Source organism: Dendroctonus ponderosae, unplaced genomic scaffold (genome assembly GCF_020466585.1).
Source record: "Dendroctonus ponderosae isolate FM_Combo_2020 unplaced genomic scaffold, Dpon_F_20191213v2 Dpon_F_20191213_1, whole genome shotgun sequence".
Lineage (NCBI taxonomy): Eukaryota > Metazoa > Arthropoda > Insecta > Coleoptera > Curculionidae > Dendroctonus > Dendroctonus ponderosae.
The window spans coordinates 17266489-17285402 of record NW_026017110.1 but is presented as its reverse complement, the minus strand read 5'-3'; the positions used below and the strand labels follow the sequence as shown (position 1 = coordinate 17285402).

General features: G+C 32.1%; 1 protein-coding gene across 5 annotated transcripts in view; it reads left to right on the top strand.

The window, feature by feature from the left end:
- Window positions 1–18914, top strand: part of LOC109534913 (poly(rC)-binding protein 3) — a 169966-nt gene that overhangs the window by 73658 nt on the left and 77394 nt on the right. For all 5 annotated transcript variants that reach the window (XM_048660905.1, XM_048660902.1, XM_048660904.1 and 2 more), the window contains exon 3: window positions 3539–3562. In XM_048660905.1, coding sequence (XP_048516862.1) covers window positions 3539–3562 — 24 coding nt within the window. The remainder of the gene's footprint in view (window positions 1–3538; window positions 3563–18914) is intronic.

The window sequence follows — 18914 nt, the reverse complement described above, 5'->3', positions numbered from 1 at the left end:
ATACAATTAATCATGCCAGGGGCGGGGCCGCAGTTCTCCTAAAACCAAAACTTAAACTTGGAAGAGCAAATCCTCCTTCCCTCAACCACTCTTTGGACGACTGCATACATTTTACGATACCCTACCTAAATGACCTGATACACATATTTCTGACATACATACACCCACACTCCAACTTAGAAGAAAACATACTGACCAAAGCAAACCTCTATAAATATTCAATAATTATAAGCGACTTTAATTTGAACAAAAACAAAACGAAACAGCTTCAAAGATTTTTACAAACTTCAGACTTTATAAAACAGCACACCCCACCAACTTTTCTGGTGCCCGATAATACCGACAAGACAAATGGCTAGAAACATGTAAGGAAAGTCGTCCATTTGCACATTAAATTTCGGATAAACCGTTGTATGAGTTTGTAAATTTATGTTTAGTTATTGATGTTGAACGATTTTGCAGGATTTTCCTTATTTTGTTTCCGCTACCTTCATTACGTTCCATTTTTACGATATTTTCCAAACTGCTTTGTTTTATATCAATGTATCCAACCTATTCGTCTTACTTTATACGCAGACTGTATATGGCAGAGATAAAGGCATCAAATTGATCTTTGCCAAAAAAACCCAAAAAAACGGAGTTACATACTTAACTTTGTGTTCAAAGTTTCCTATCTTAGAAGATAGGATCTTACCGCTGGTATACAAACATTGTGGTTGAAAGAAACAGTTAAGGATTCGGTAACATTCTTTGTTTCTGGATACACTTTTTTCTTGACTTGACTCGAGATTTATATGCAATAAACTTTGTTCAGTTCTCTAAAAGAGAACTGATCTCCAGACTTCCAGAATAACAAAAAGATCAATTAGACTAACTCCACTTACCGACGACTTCTTCGTAACATTTCGCAAGTAAGAGTGCTTGGCATTTGAAAAACTCACCAGTTTCAGAGTTGGTGGCTGCCCCTAGCAATCCACTCCGGAAGATGTTAAGCGCTAGTGGTTGCGAAACGTTAGACATAACTTCCAGAAACCCATCAGTTTCAAATCCATACCAACAGAAATTGTAATTTTAGTGGCTGCCGCAATTAAAATCCTGATCGAGAGAACCTCGAGGTTTTGTTTACCTCGTAGTTCTCGCCGCAGATCTGCATTAAGGAAGACCTTCAATCGCTCAAATATCTAAAGTAAACATTCTCAATACTTCCGTTAGAGCAAACAATATTTCCGTATTGTATACATTAACATTACCCACTAAATTATAATACGCTCAACAAACACGGTTATTCCATCCCATTTATATTCCATCTGCGCCCTTCTTGATACTCATTGATTATACTCTTGGGATGGATGACGGCCGGATTCGACTCGGGCTAAAATTCAGTTATCTGGATTTAGTTTTCCCCGCCATGAGCTGAACAGAGATTTGCATATGTTGTTGAAACGACACTGTCGTTTTAATGCAATTATTGACAGATTTTACAAGATTTAACTGACTGGTTCTTGACTAATCAGCGTTTTGTGTGCAGTCAAGCAGTTAATGAGAATTATCACCGGTTTTAATTGCTTTTGCCAACTTTAGGCTGACATGAAAGAAGCTGCAAGCCCTTTCGGATAATTGAATTGCATTCAATTGAAACTGCCGTTAGGCTCATGACCAAACACTGAACTTTCCTCTCATTGTTCCTCTATGAGTTATTAGGTCAGAAACTCTATTTCTTCCATGAATAGAAGCAGAAAATTTTATTGCAAATTCACCGAATGTTCTAGTAGGTAAATGTGCAGCTTTTGGGCGGATATTTGGTGATTAAAACGCGAATTTTCCTATATTTCAGTCTGAATTTTGAATGTAATTAGACAAGAGAATTGAAAGTTGGCTGGCTTGAAGTGGAATCCGTTAATTTCAATCGACTGTCTTAATATATTTCACTAATCGAAGCCTTCAGGGCCTGAAACCAAAATTTGTGTGACTATAAATGGCTGCTGATATTTTCCAAACTGCTTTGTTTTATATCAATTTATCCAACTTATTCTTGGGTTATCTCAGTTACTTCTAAGTAAAGTTATGAAAAATTAAATTTGCAACATCCAGGGCAGTAGAAAACTCCATGAAGCTAGACTTAATTTGTGTTTTACACGAATTTATTTTAGACACTTAAATCAGATAAATTTTTACATTGTAAGTTCACATTTCTATTTTTATTAATATTTTTCCTAAGAAACGCTTTCATGCTCTAATAAATTTCATAACACTTCGATTCAATTATAGCTGACTGAATTAGAGCAAAACAACAAAAAACTACAGTATAGGAAATACTCTATGAAGCTAGAATTAATTTGTGTTTTAGACGAATTTATTTTATACACTTACATCAGATTAACTGTTACATTGTAAGTTCACATTTCTATTTTTAGTAATATTTTTCCTAAGAAACGCTTTCATGCTCTAATAAGTTTCATAACACTTCGATTCAATTATAGCTGACTGAATTAGAGCAGAACAACAAAAAACTACAGTATAGGAAATAGGCGAAATAAATGTTCCTGTAGATATGAATTTCCAGGCATGAAACGTTTGCACAATGTCAGAAAATTAAATTACGAAATTCTTAGATCTTATTGCTGGTTTTCGTCGAAATTTAATACTGGAAAGTGTGTATAATATCTGAAACTGTGTAGGTAAATATTTTCCGGCAGAGTTATTAATACTCCACTCAGACGTTCATTAGATTTGGACCTAGGCGGCACTAAGATTTCCAAGAAATGAAAATTATTAATTAAACATATTAATACTTGAAAACCGAGCTGGATGAATTGATGATAATTTAACACAGACAAAAACCGGGAATAATTGGATTGTTTATTCAATTTATTAATTTGCTTTTCTATTTTCGGAGATTAATAATGTGGAATTAGTCCATGCAGTTGTTACTGAAAGAAACGGTGTGTCATACGTTTCGTAATTGTGAGTCGAATCGTGTATTAATATTGATGAAAAATTGTACTATTAAATCAGACTTCAATATTTTCCATACAAATACAAACTATAAAATCATAATAAAAATCGACAAAACTAGGCAAAAAAGTTATTTCATCCATCACCAAAAATGGTCCTCTAGTCATCGGCAATATTTGCAGGTAAACCCAGCTGAATTTTTTAAATATCAAAGCTATCGCGAACATGGAAAGGGCCATGGTATGAGATTCCTGTATTGAACCCAGCAGTATTAGAAGGCAAAATTGTAAAATGAAATTTTTCAGTAGTTACCTAAAAAAACACGACCCATTCTACATTCGAATACTTATTTCGGTTATTTGCTTTCGGTTATCTGTTCGCTCTGTAATAATTTTGCTTGTGAGTTTGTAGCTTAAAATTAATAAAATTTTCTTTCAAACTAGAAAAAAATCGGACTTGGAAATTCGAAAAACTCAAAAATGGCAATTAATTGTTCGATATTTTTAAATTTGAAGTAATTCGAGATTGTATGCTTGCTGTTTTGAAGAAGAACTAAATATTAATTTTGATATCTTTGTTTCAGATTTTGGAGTGTTACATACCGTGGGTGAGTGCACATTTTAAATTAATATACAATGTAATTAACAGTATTGTGAAATTAACGTAGTTTACTTTTACGCCTTTAAACAATTTTGTTCGAGAATCGCCTTAAATTCGTGAATTTCCAACCTTACAAAAATACAAGTACAACATAATTTTATCAAAGGTTTCTCATTAGAGCACTGGCTTAAAAATTAAACCATTTTTAACTATTTTTTGTATTCAGGGTTAATCTGTAAAAGTAATATTGTTAAAAGCTTAGCCATTTTTGAGATTCCCTAATTCCTTCTAAAAGCATCGATGGAAACGTATTGATAGTTCAATTCGAAAAGCGCTTTTACCGCATTTTCAGCACACGTAAATGCTAACAGATGTTACAGAAAAACGGTTCCAGGATTTTAAGTTTTCACCGGCTGGATTTGCAACTAGGGATCTTATAGTTTACCGGATTTAGTCGGAAATTGAGTAATGCTAAGTAGGTGAAGCCAAAGAGCACATGCCAAGTTGCATCTTTGAGAGAATTTAAATTTTTGTGGATATTTTACACGTAAAGTGTTTTGAGTTAAAGTTTTGTTAAAATCTTGAGGGTCGCATTTCTGGATGAAATTTCGCAAGCGACTAATAAAAAGCCTAATTGATAGTAAAATAGTACTAAAATAAAATCTGGTTGGTTAATTACTCGAATGTAAAAATTACACATTAAAAACTTAATGTTAATGAAACCAATTTCTAATTTTTTGCTTTGTTTAGCGTTTGATTTCTATGTGCATTTTTTATATTTCGTTTAATTAATATTATTACTAAAAAGATAAATCCAGAAATGTAATATTTATGTCCTAGAAGTTTATTCGAAAAACTATATACACGTTTTATTGCTGTGAGTTGCAACAATTAAATCTAATCTGAATCTGAAAAATTATAGAAGATTTTGTTTTTATCTTTTGATTTTGAGTAGCTTTTCAAGCACAAGATTTTACAAAAGACTAACTACAAATGAACGTTAGTCTAGAAATAAACCCACACAGTTTGCAAATACACAAAATAAAACCTATAAATTTCTACCTATAAAACGATTAAAACAAATACTTATTAATACCAATCGATTTTTTGCAAATTAGCAGAAAAAACCTTTTTATTTTTATCACAAATGAAATTGTATTTTCCTATTTTTTAGTTGAAATAAATCTGATAATTTGCTGTACATTTGCTAGAGAACTATAATATCAATTTTCGGTAATTTCGAATATATTTCTGAGCAGTATTTCTTAAGGGCTTCTTCCATTAAACCCAATTAATTGAACTCAAAACATCTAACTATAAGCTTCCGCATTATTAAAATCTAATTGCTTCCTCGTTTCCAATTAAATATGCTAAAATATCGGTTTATAAGGGAAATTATGAGTCAAACTTTTAGCCTGTGGCTCCAATTGAAATCACTGTTTAAATAAAACATAATTTTGCAGCAAATGGTTTTGCTACCGAGTTGCTTTGCTAGGTGGGAAAGGAGAAAATGTATGTTAAAATATAGAATTTGCACAAAGAAGTATGAAGTAAAAATGTACATGATATTTTATTCAAAATGTAGAAATACACATATAGGGTGATTGACAAATACTCTGACAAGAAGAAGAATGAAACAAACAAGAAGGTGATTCTTGGTATTATTTTACAATGAAAAGTTCTAATAAATGTGTGGTCTTAAGAGAATTTATTGTTACTAAAGTATAACGTCTTTAAGTTTTCTGGAAAAAAAATTTGAAAATGTATTAATAAAGTCTGTCTCAATTCCCAACAAAAACCTCTCTTGGGATTTTTGCAGGTAAAAAATTGAAACTCGTGTTAATGCAAACCTTCATTTAAAATTATTGTCGATTGATTAATGTGCATACGATACCGATAGTTGCATACTGCGGAAAAATTGATGATTCATAATTGGCGCAGTCAGTTGCACCAAAAAATTTAAGCGAAATTGTTCCAGAATTTTGAAAGTACTTACTGGTCGAATTAAATAGACGTTCATTAATACGAGTTTTATTTTTTTACTCGGAACTGATGCGCTGTACGTACAAAAAACATTGAATAATGCTTTTGCTTGTAATGGATTGAGCACTGACCGGGTATAATACAATTATTGTAACATCAGTGGAGCAGCCTGTTTTTTTCGTAATATCTCGAGTTTTCCCATCATTTGTTATCATAGAATTGAGCATATTTTAATTGTAAATCCACATAGTGTCAAAGCAGAAATTGAACATTTTCCATTATTCGAACATTTAGCGAAGAGCAACTAATTCAAATCATTTACAAGATCTCCTTTCATAAAATAAAGTAATTAACATTCTCACAATAGAAAATAATTAACAAGAATAATGAAACAACACCCTTTCAACAAAGACGGGGCTTGTTCCAAAATCATTCTTGGCAATTTGTCTACGGTATAGGCTCGGTAATGTTTCCAGAATGTTCGTTGTTGTATCTCGAGGAGTTGGTAGGCTGTCAAATTCAGGATTCATTGCGTTTATAACGAACTCCCGAATAAACTTTCACTAAATCGAAACAAAACTGAACGAGAGAACTGAAAATTAATTTATTTCCCGTCAAAATGTTGAGTTAAGTTTAAAGTTGCTGTTCTCAACCTCTCTAATAAATAGATTACTTTGTTTTATTAAAAGCTTTGCCCGGATATTAAGCTATAGAAAAGTAGATAAATAATTGTTCCATTAGAGGGTTGTATCACAAATATTAACTGCTGTTCTACATAGATTCAATACTATGGTTAGTTGTAAGAAGGAACTTCTAGTGTTGTAGAAATTGTACTGCAAATGTTACGAATAGTAGTAATTTCCATCATCAAGATGCTGAAGAACGAAAGAGTAGTTCCAATCCAAAGAAATCGAATATACCTTCCGATTTTTCCTAACTTTCAACTTTCAATTTTTCCAGTCGGTTATCCGATTTGTAAACAATTTTTTATCGAACCGTGGCTTTACTTTTGCACTAAATTTACGTTTCACGATAAGCCGAGAAATTAACAAACACAGTCTCATCCTCTGAGCGGATCTGTAACAATCTATATATCCTGAGCCATTGGAAAAATGAATTGAAATTTATATCAAATTAAAATTTAATATTACTAAATTTTAATTTATCGAAACTTTTTGTTTTATTTGCGGAAAAAATTTCTGGCAGAAAGGCTGTGCACACATTTCGTTCCAAATTAACAGCTCTGTTTATTTTGTCCCCCTCTGTGTTCTGGCACTAAGTTGTTAAAATTTTCATTTTGCTAAGGATAATGTGCTCTTGTTTTCACGGCTAAGGATTTTTTGTTTTGTTTTCTATGGAGTTACATACAGTTATATGGCCACTTATGCCGACTATTTAAAAATAAGACATCGTTTCTGCTATGATCAGCATGATTTAAGCATAAAAGAAGCCACATCAGAAACTAACATTTGGGCATAAGATGTTTGGTCAGAAGTCAGTCATAAGAATTGAATCTCAGATAGTCTTAAGATAAACGGTGTAAGAGTCCTAAGTCATAGTTAAGGTTCGGTTACAAGTAAAATCTGTATTGTTTGTATTAATTTGAAAATAATTGTTTTTAAAACTGTCAAATTAATCAATAAAATTTTACTTAACAGACTAGATAGCACTAATTTTGTAATAAAATTATTTTGTTGTTAAAAATGTATCAGAAGACATTGGGCTATAAAGTGATATACGTTTTTCTGTTTGAGCTGCCAGGTATTGCCCGCAGACGAATTTTGGAATGTTTATGGCATTTTTTTGCTTATCTTATAACTTAAATTTTGTGCTTTGAGTCGATCGAGACATTGTTCAGATCGGGACTGGAATTCAGAAAATACTCACAGTCAAAAGTTAGGAAATATTTACGCAACGAGTTAAATAAATTTGCGGCGCAGTGTATAACAACAAAATATTTATCAGTAATTCAGTGTAAGAAACTAGAGATCATTTAAAACGAATTCAAAAAATAATACAGAATGTTTCTCGTATACTACAAATGGTACTTTGCAGCCAAAGTTGATTAAAATTAATAGTTGTCCTATCTTGTTACCGTGTGACACGAGGCTTCAGTTTTTTACCAATAAAATATCGATATGTCTGGTCATTTTTTTGTCTTCTCTCTTAAAGAGTAAATTCAATTTCCTTTCAATCATTGTCACTCCCGTTGGGCAAATGCTGACATTTCTTCCCCCTAAATTAAATAGTAAATCGAGCGAAGCGATGTTCTTAGGTGATACATCAAATCCGGTCAGTTTCAGGACTTGGCCGAAGAATATCGAGTGAAACGACCAAAAAATAAAGCCATTCATGCAATAATAAAAAGAAGGGTCCTGTCAGACAGAACCACGTTAAAATGGAATTTGTATCTGGAAGGATACACGTGTAAGAGTCTGAAGCCACCTGGAATCGACAAGGCGTTATGAGATTATCTCTGTCAAAGGGCCGTGTATTTTCCAGCACTTACTTCCTTTAAGCACGATTGCGATTTCTGATTTCCGTTTGTATCGTTTTGAGTGGAAAGTGGACAGGAGGAGAGTTTCGATTATTTTTAAAGTGCAGTACTAAACTCCAAGGGCTTCGTGTTCTTATGGTCGGAAAAATGATTTCCCGATGCTTGGATAGCAACGTTTTCGAGTTTGGGTGCCTGTTCGATTTGCTGTTAAAGTGCATCCTGATAATGCAGAATTTTTATTATCCGTGAAGAGATGATGTCAGTTTCGATTTGAGCTTTCAAACATTTGTTCATTCTTTGAAAAATTTTAGTTGATTTACATTTCAACTGGGCGTTAATAACAATAACGTAAATCAATCTTAACAAATCCTCCTAAACCTTTCTTCTATTTTCCATCGCAGCGGTCACACAAAGGAATGAAAAATCATACTTTTCCAACATTCACAGGATGGCACATATAAAAAATTAGACACAGATGCTAAAAATATTCTGATAACTATTAAGCTTTCAGCAACGTGTTGGAAATTGATCTATCAAATTATTTTGTTCTGAACAAAATCCATGAAACACGCGTTTGACGAAAAAATTTGAAGGCAATTTTTAAATAAAAAAAAAATTTTTTTTTATAAATTTAGTTTTTCGTTTAACTCAGATGTATGTAATATTCGGCTTATGCCATATGGAACCCGTTTAAAAAGCTTAAGCCAGCCAAGAAAAATAAAGTGCGTTTCTGTAATTTACAAAAATAATTATGCCTTAATTAATGTTGATTTAATGCAACTTCTTCGAATTCCAGCAAGATTAAATTTTAAATTTGATATTTTTGGTCGCATGTTGGATATTGAGCACCTTAATGTGTTAATATATGAGGCTCAAACAGATAAAATAATCAGATTCAAAACGTATGGAACATTCAGTACGTGACACAAAAACAGTTAGTGTTTCTTTTCATATGAATAATTTCCAATCCAGTCCATTCTATTGTATTTTTATTGCCATTTTTAATACTTTCTTCCGTTCTTCATTCTCTGTCATCGTGGTTTTAATTCCATGCACCACTTTATAAAAATTAGGTTATTTATTAGAGATACTAACATTACTGTAAACTTTTTAAATGTAGAACAGAAAAGGGTGAACAGATGTGGCACATACAAACTGCTATTTCTTAAAAATGTACGTAAGGTAACGTGTTTGAAATTAGTTTCCTCCAAAAATCCTTCAAAACCGCTTTGAAAAAATATCTTAATACATAAAAGTTTTTTTGCCATTTTTTAACAGGTTTCCTTATTCATTCCCTCTGATCGTGTTGTTAATTCCAAGCGCAACTTTATTAATTAGAAAATACAATGATTATGAATTTCTTTTGGCAATAACAAGTTATTTACTGTTGAAAAATGCACATGAATTGGGGTGAAAAACACGAATAAATCGATATTGTGATGGTCCCAGAAAAACGTTTAAAAACAGAACATTCAGTTTATCGCAGAAAAAACGAAAGCACTGCGTCTTCACTTGCTTGCAAAGTTTTCCATTAATTACAAATTAATTTAGAGTTAATTGCAACATTTAATATGTTTCTATTATTTGTAACTTTAGCAATTGCGTATATAGATGCGCTGATCTGGCATAATCTTGGTTCTAATTATGTACTTATTTAAAGTAAAAATTATTTTTAGATTAGTTTATTGTGCTTTTTTTCTACATAAACATAGGTTTGCAAAATTCCTGCACTAGTTACATAGCCATAACAACCGACTCTGCAACCAGAATACCAAGAAGCCACCAGGCTCCAGCATTCGACGTGTCAGCAGTTATGTTTACCTCATTTGATTGTTTCATATAAAATATCATTCTTTGTAACCACCTCGTGGCGTTAAGTAGTCAAGCCTATTTGTCGTTGTATTGAATAAAACTTTTTAAAAACGGTTTCGTTCATTAAAGTTTTATAATTCACTAGGGGTTTCTTCTTAAATTGTATTTTTTACCTTTTCTTGAATGTTAATTCTTAATTTGGTTTTCTCTGTCGTTCTTTGCAAATACTCGCTTTTGGATGATTTAGATGCATAAAATCCTAATTCAGGGTGACAACCTTCTTGTAGAGCTCGAAAAAGTGCCATGAGAAAGTATTTTCTGTTTTTTATATTATTGGAAATAACTTCAAAAATGAATAAAAACGAAAATCCGAATAATCACTTTGTCTAAATATCTCAAAAATTACATGCAACACGTGTTTTTTGAAAAACCATATATGCATGATCCTCTAATGCCCAACTTTTTGCTAATTTAACTTAATATCTCTTACGGTTTCGGAGATGCATTGCACCCTTACCTAGGACACCCTGAATAGGGACCATTTGATTAAAAACAACACTAAAATGCTGACGCCGACTTGCTGTTTTTCTCTTATTATTGAATTTGCATTTTTACTTATTTATATTTATTATATTTTATATTACTTTATAATTAGATTAATGATAACATAAAGTTGAACATATCCCGATGATAAATTAGCAAAATTGTTGTTGGGATTATAATGCAAAGCTTTTTAAAAAGTCTCCAGGGTTGCTTTTAATCTTACGAGAGATACAGAGTACGGCAAAAAAATGGAAACGCTTCATGGTGATGAATAAAATTGAATATAATCATTTTGATGTTGCGTTAAAAATTTAATTATATTTCAACAGCCACCATTGAACTGAAACCAAATCAACTGAAACATTAAACGTGAAAAAGCCTCGCTAATTTAGCTGAAAGGTAAGCAGTAAATATTGCATAGACCTGAAAATAAAGTCAAGTGAATAAAATCTGTACATCATTCTCTCACCGCTCAAGAAGTAACTTCTAACCCCTACACGGTTATTTGCGGTTTAAAGAAGGATAAGAGGGTAACAATTCAAACAAAAAATATCGGGGCTTCCGGTTACGCTTGTCAACGAACCTTAATTTAAATTTGGATTGTGTCGTTAAAGCTTACACAGATGTAAAAGCGAATTTGGCTTCAAGGAAAATTGTTTTTACATGGAATTTTAACGCTTAATCAGAATATTTTGGAGAACAAGAGTACAAGTTGCTCTAATTTGTTTAAGACTCTAGGTATTTTGTTTAAATTAAATTGCTACACAGACTTCTAAAGTTGTTCATATAATCTTTCGGGGATAGCGATATGTATGGGGAGTCTTGAATAATTATAGGCATTTATCATCAATTATTGTTATTCATTCCCTACAGTATTTCGTTGTGTTTAGAATACACTAGAATCGTAGTTAAAATTGACTGTCTGATTGAGTAAGTGGAGTTCTTTATAGTCTTCGCTTGAACCAATGGTGGATGATTATTAATTGATGTTAATACAACGGACACCTATGGGATACGTAGAAGCTTTAGGCGTTTTAGGCGGAATTATCGAGAACTGTCCGAAACCGAGAATATTCCCCAGAGTTTTAAAGGTTCGGTTGCGTCTTCTGAGACCTCCATATATTAAACGAATCTCCGGACACTCTATACTTATGTAGTGGTCTGGTTTTTGAAATATTACAAGCGCGAATCAAACAAATCTTCCTTAGTGTTAAGGCCAGTGTTCAATAAATGTCTTCATTTCACTGTTACCCATCTCTAAAGCTCTTGAGATGTTGTTTGACAAACGTTATAAAAATTTGTTTGGGCTTAATTATACTCTTATTCTACGTTTTTTATGAGGAAATTTTTAACAAGCACATTAATTTAGTTGAAAAGATTGCTACTAAGGTCGGTACGTCTGGTAAGTAAATAATTTGCAACTCTCAACATGTTTTTTACGCTTTGCGTAATTATTTCACCGTCATTTTGAACCGTTCCTATCCAATTTGCATATACTTAGTTCGAGGTATATTAACCCACTTACAGTTTAAACGCTTTTTAACAAGGTTAGAATCCTAAACCAACAACTTTACTTTTACGCTACAGCTTGTCAAATATAGTCCATAAAAAGTTCTGTTCATTTAAAAAATTGATGAACCATTACAATGTGGGCTTTTGGGAGCAGGCAAATTCATTTAATTTTTTTCTCAGCTGGAAAATCTTGAATAATTAGTTTATCTTAGCCTTGGAATTATATGAAAAGGTAAAAAAATCAGAAGACTAACAACTGAATTCAATATTCGTAACATTTAATCTACGCTCAAAAACAAGAAAACCAAGATTGTATAGGCAACGCTTAAAAGCCGAAACCATTATTTATCTCGTGGCTTGTCAAAGGTTGGCGATAAACATCTAATTTTTAATTTGGCGCCTAATTAAGAAATTATGGCCCCGTTCTATACTATTTATATTGGTTGAAAGGATTATTTTTCTTTATAACGTCGTGAACTCTAATCGTTTTTTCGCTGCGACGATTAGTAAAGCCGTTTAGCCCCTGCTTGGCCTGGTCATTAATTTCGCTAAGCTCTCGGAAGTTCCGAATGCTGTGTATACCTGGAAAATCTCTTAGTGGAACTTTTAAGACCGACAGTGGCGTATAAGAGGCCAACAATAAGAAACTATGTTTTGTTTAATAAAGAATAAGACGTTTCAATTAACTAGATTTTATCTTGCGGGTAAAACTTCAACAATTATTGAACATCTGATAATTTATATGCTGGTGTAAACCACTCATGCACCTCTGCGAATTTGAGCTACTCGTACTTGCGAAGCGTAAAGAAGAAATTATTTATCACGACGGCTTAAAAACACGAAAAGCTCACCAGTTTTACGCAATGGCCGGAAAAGCCTCTCTTCTGATAAATTATGCGCTCTTCAATATTGGACTTCAATTGGGCAATTTTTCACATAATACGAAGTCCTGACTTACATCGCTTTTAATCGCAACTGCTTCTGGGGTTGATTTCTTAATTTTCATTGCTGTTTTTACATGGTTTTTTGTACGATCTATAAAACAGGCTGATCTCTCTCTGAAGAAGTTACTCCCTACAAACTTTGAATTGAATTTCGTCTCTGTATTTTTTTTTAATCCGGTTGTGAAGTAATCTGAAAAGTATCGTGAAGACATGGAACCTCGAGCTTATTTTGAGGCATGTATTACAATTATTGACAGGATAATGGTGAGTACGGTTACAGTAATAATGATGAGTAACACAAAGAGTAACTCATTAAGCAGCTTGCGTGAATCGAAAGTTCGATATGAACAGACCGTTTTAGAAAGCACTAACATGTTCAATATCTTTAAGCTTATCTTAAGCTTAAAGATATTGATGAAATAAAGCATAAATTATTGTTTAAGAATTTGCCAACAAGTTAACAGCAGCGTCAAGTAGAACCTTTTAGTAATTAAAGGAATTTATTAATTTTGTTGCATCACATCCACTTTAGTAGTCTGAAAGTTGATCTATTGAACTGATCAATCAGCCACTTCTACTGAACTGAACTACCTGATCCTTCACCGCTTCATTTGTCTACAGATTTTTCTTTTGCTTCTCTTGTTCCCTCTGTTTCAGTTCTGCCGATCTATTTTTATCATTAACTTGCATTTATCTTTTTTCATCATCATCGGCAACTATTTTCTTCTTGAAAATTGAACCTTGCTTTTTAAGACATTTCGTCTCAACTCCACAATGCAGTCGAAGATGTTTGCATTTTTCTGTGAAAAATCTCACTTTAAAGAGAGCTCATTCTTCTCAAGGAGTTTTAAGAGTAAATAATTATGTATGCAGATTGTTCGACATTAAAAACTGAAATTTAGGGAAAATTTATCATATTTTGGATATTTTATCTGAGATAATTCATTAACGAATAGGCATATAATTAAAGAATTAAAGCTGGAAGTTGGTTGCAAATTTGATAAACTTGTGATTGATTTTTTTGACCGATCGTATTTTTGGAAGTTGATTCTTGAGATAGTGAGGAGAGTGAATGAATCATTATGAATTTATAAATATTCGAAATATTTGTGCTATTTGGTGATTTTTGCACCATTTTCTTTTATTCTTCATGACACAAGAAGCTTTAGTGAAAATACTATGTGAATTTCATTCGGTTTGGAAAAATTTTGGCGATTTAGCCATATTTGCATAATTTTGCTCAATTGCTCTTTTATTACATCAATTGTGTTGTTTTATAAAGCCTTTTAAAATAGTTCTCATCCATGTCTTAATCCATAGTTTTGAGTTTGAAATTAATTTTCTATAATTGTTACCTGAATATCTAAATTATGTTTATATTTTAATTTGATCAAATGCATTCCTCTCTTTGTTATATTTTTATTAATTGATTTTCAGTTTCCGCTTACGGTTTACTCGTCGCTTTTGTTTTCGATCTCACTTGTAGAGTCAATTTGTCATTTTTTTGTCGGTGTCCTGTAACTAGCTATTATTTTCATATTCATGATTTTGTCCGCCTGACCTTTATCTTCTTGTCCATTGGATGTTTTATGTTTTGCAATATTCTAATTTATCTCTCTAATAAGCAGGGCTTCTCAGTGTGATTAAGTTGGACGTTCTTATTGTTTTGTAATAGTTTATATGTCGTAATTCGCACCTCTTTAGATCAATTTAGTTAGCAAAATTTATTTTTAAAAAGCTTTAAAGAGTTTTTCAACACCAGCCATTTTTAACTTCAGCGATTTAACTCTTATTACTGGGTTGTTTTCCTGACAATTATACTCTTAATAAGTTTTATTCTCCATGATTGCTTAAATTTGTATTACTGCTTTCCAAAATTTAATAAATCAAAACTCAAGGGCACGAATCAAGAAAAGATATAAAACATTTTGATCCAACTCGATAAATCGTTTCCGGACTGTTTCGCTGTGGACTGACTGTTGACTTCATTAATAAAATGTAGACGCGGTTTATATTCGTTTCTTCTCTAAAAACTGCCCTTCTTAAGGAAAGGAATATACATTGCATTACATATATATTGTACTCTCAACATTAATTCCAAACATTTTTCGAACATACTGTCATATCTGCTCGTTCTTCAGAAAAAAAAATGAAGACTTTACTTATTTCTTCCAATGAAATGGTAACTAATTTTATCTGATTATGGTTGGGCATAAAGAACTGATATTTAAAGAAAATGAATAATATTTTATACTTTTGGGTTGGGTATTTATGCAAATGTAATTCAGTAATAATCAGACAAAGAAACAGTTAAAGTTTATCGAATTGAAACTTTACGACTGATCGTATTTTTGGAAGTTTCTCCTTAAGAGTCAACCAATAATACTTTGTTGTTAACAATTTGCAAAATTTTGTCATGCAAGTCATCTTTCATGGTCTAGAGCTTGAAAATATTTTTATTTGAAATGTTGTTCTATTTGAGTTGTAGGCAAACATACAATTTTAAATTTGCATTAAATTTTCACACACTTCATTCTCAATTGTTCGCATGTGTTCTATTTTCACTTCAGATCGTTTACTTGCATTATTTCCTCTCTTCAGCATTACTTCATCATTCAGTCAATTGATTTCCTCTTGCCGGTTACGATTATTCGGAAATAACATTTTGGCATTTCTTGTCACTTTTTCTCTTTTTTTGGTCGTTTGTTTTGGTTCTAGGTTTAATTTTTATATTCGTTTTATTCGTTTTTTTGTCATGTTTTTCACTGAATTGTTGTGTTTTGTCGTCTTCCAACTTATCTCTGCAATAAGTAGTTTTCTGTCTTCTCAGTATGTTTAATTTTGTTTGTTTAAGTTGAACGCTAATTTCGCTCAGTTGCTTTCTCTAATGCCACATTTTCAATCGAGATTTTTTTGCATAAAGCTCAAATTTTAGGAGATAATTTATTAGTAGTTGTACTGTTGTAAAAACTGTTAATTAAGCTTCTAATTAAGAGCATACAATAATAAATCAATGAATTAACTTTAACAGCTAATTAAAAATGTTGAAATATTTTCATTTAGAAGAAGTTTCCATTAGAAATTGAAATATTGCCATCACTGTTATTACCGGTGGAATAAACTGCAACACATGAAACACAAAAAAACACACAATGAAAACGAAATCCTGAATGCGTTTCATATTCCCAAACAGATATCGTAAAAGGACCATTAGTTGAGCCTTGAGATATGAAACTTGTGGATTTAGCGTGCACTTAAGAATTAGAGCCTCAAAGCTCTCATTATCTCGGTGCACAGAAGAGTAGTAAATATACGCCGTAAAACGTAGCGATATTGCACCTTTGATAATCATAAAGTGCACGCCGGTATAATTAAATTGTTATTGTTCCGTGTTCGTTCTAAAGGAGAATGCATGAAAGCTAAAGATTTTGAGCACTGGAAAATTAATATGAATTTACTGTACTTAATATAAAGTCCAATGAAGCAAAAATCAAGGTTTTTCTTTTGAAACAATGCTTCGTGGCATCTTTTAAGTTTCCTTTAAATTATTCTGCATTTTGCTTATGTTTGAAGTTTTTCCCTTTGAGCAGATAATTTGAAAGAAGTATACTGAACAATTTTTAAGATTTTCGTTTGTCCATTTTTTTCCTACTTATTACTCAGCACTCCCCATTATCTCTTCATTCGTCTATATTTTTTTCCAATAGTGCGCCCTAAATCTGAAGTAGCTCAAATTCAGTACTGAAAGAAAGTTAATGTTAATATAACTGGAAAACTCAACATTGCATATTCTCATCCAGGTACTCGGAAACGAATATACAAGCTCTGTTTTATTTCTCAGCCAAAGATTTGCTTTCTAAATTGCTCAATTACCATATATCTTTACAATTTTCTGTTGGCTTTGCGAACAAATTCGAGATTTTTCCTGATCTGGCCTAATTTTTCTCGTTCCGTTCCAAGATTCCTTTTTAATATAAAAGTAAATGACTGGGGATTAGGTGAGATATTTTGAAATTTTCCCAGGGGTATAATTATGGGGTAAATCGATCCGAAGTTCCATCGACTTTTAGCAAACCGCCTGAAACACCATTAAAGTTTTACGCCAAGAAATATTACGTTTTGATTGTGAAAGTAAGGAGCCGTACGCTTTCTAGTTTTCTTTTCCGGTAATTACTGCACCATTAAAGTACATGTTGTACTAAATTGGTTAGTATCTGCTGGCTTCTGGGCGTTTTACAAGTGTTTTAAACAATGGATAATTAATAACAATTTTGTGATAAATACACAATAACGCTTATCCAAATATCTAGACATTAATTGAAAGGGTTATTGGTTGAAATTCAATTGGTTGTCAATGATATTTTACAAGAACAAATGGCTGGTTGACGAATTTGCATTCAATTTATAATGTCGGATATCAATTAATCGTCTATGTGAGTGGGAGTTTTGATTTTAATGCGTTATCGAATTGAATTTTGTGGAACCCAATTGCAAATCGCTATTTTGTCTACTCAATTTTAAATTGAATCTGATATACTTATCCAAACTATCCCAAACAGGTGCTGTTATTACCATCTATAATCATGTATTTTCCTTCAATTGGCATTACATTTACAATAATTGCATTAAAATTGTAAAAATGAATGACTCTCTATTTAAAAAAATTAGGAAGCTTTTTCACGTATTCTTAGATGATAAAATAGAAAATAGATAAAGTAATTTAGTTTTAGTAACTTAACGAACAGATAGTTATTGCCCATAATCAATAGCGAAATTTATCGACATTTTATTTAATATTTTATGTTGCATGTATTGTAACTGTTTCATTTCGTTTCATCTTACATAATTTCTACATATGGACTGCTCACTCTATTGTAACCAGAGCGAATATACAGGATGTTTCAACAGTACAATCAAAGTTTTAAGCAGTATTCAAGGCATCAATAGAAGATATTTTAGAGTGGAAGAATTCATGTCTAGAAATGCCTTCTTAAAGTCCCACGGTCTTTAAGATCGTGTTGGACAAAATCACGTTATGTCGAATTTTAAATTGATAATAGAAAAAAACGAGCTAAGGTTTGATTATGCACCAATTAACAATCCTACACTTGAGCCTCACCAGAAAATTTCAGGTTGAGCCATTTTCAAAAAAAAAATCTAGGTCCAATCTAGAGCAACCAGACGCTTGAAATACTGTTCAGTTTTAAAGAATGTTAGAGGATATAAATGGGGAGAATGTATGTCTAACCAGGCTGATTTCACAGAAAAATGCAAACTTTCCGTTGAGTCGACAAAACTTTAATGCTAAGTAATTTTCAAAAAATGTTTAAACTTGAATCATGCAGCACATTTGTCGTTAAGAAAATTTATCAAATACACTTTACTCTACCAGACTGAAACAAACACTGATCTATCGAGATGCCAACGGAGTTTGGACTGATTTTTAGATAAGACTGAAACTTTCAGCTGAAACTGCTAAAAGCTCACAGTTCAACAAATTTTCAAAAATTTCTCACTACTAAAGCAAACTTGACAAACACTTGCTTTTCCGGTTGTTATTAGCCGATTATTTGCTGTTCACACTTACTAACTTTGAGCAAATAGCGGTTCAAACTGATTTAGCAGACAATTTTCAGAAATTCACAAACTCTGAAATTTCCTGATAAGACACGAATAGATTTTCATCACGTAAAACTCGATAAAACATGCTTTTGTACAAAAAGATTTATAAAATAGAGATAAATTTCCGGACATGGATTCCTGTAGAAATTCAATTGTATCCTTTTAATGCCCTGACACTCTTCACATGTTTAAAACATATGGATTTTTATTTCCGATATTTTTTTTTATTGAGTTCGTTCCAAAACCTTCATATTTCGACACTTGACCATGCATGGTTTAAGTGAATATACTTTACACATACACCTTTAACAAGCTACAAATTGTTAAATTTTTATGTTTGTTTTTCTGTTGTTACTATATGCAGTATGATTGTTTTTCTGGCCTAGCCTAGCTTCCACCCTTCACACTTTTGTCAAAGAACTACTGACCGTGTTTTATGAAAAAAA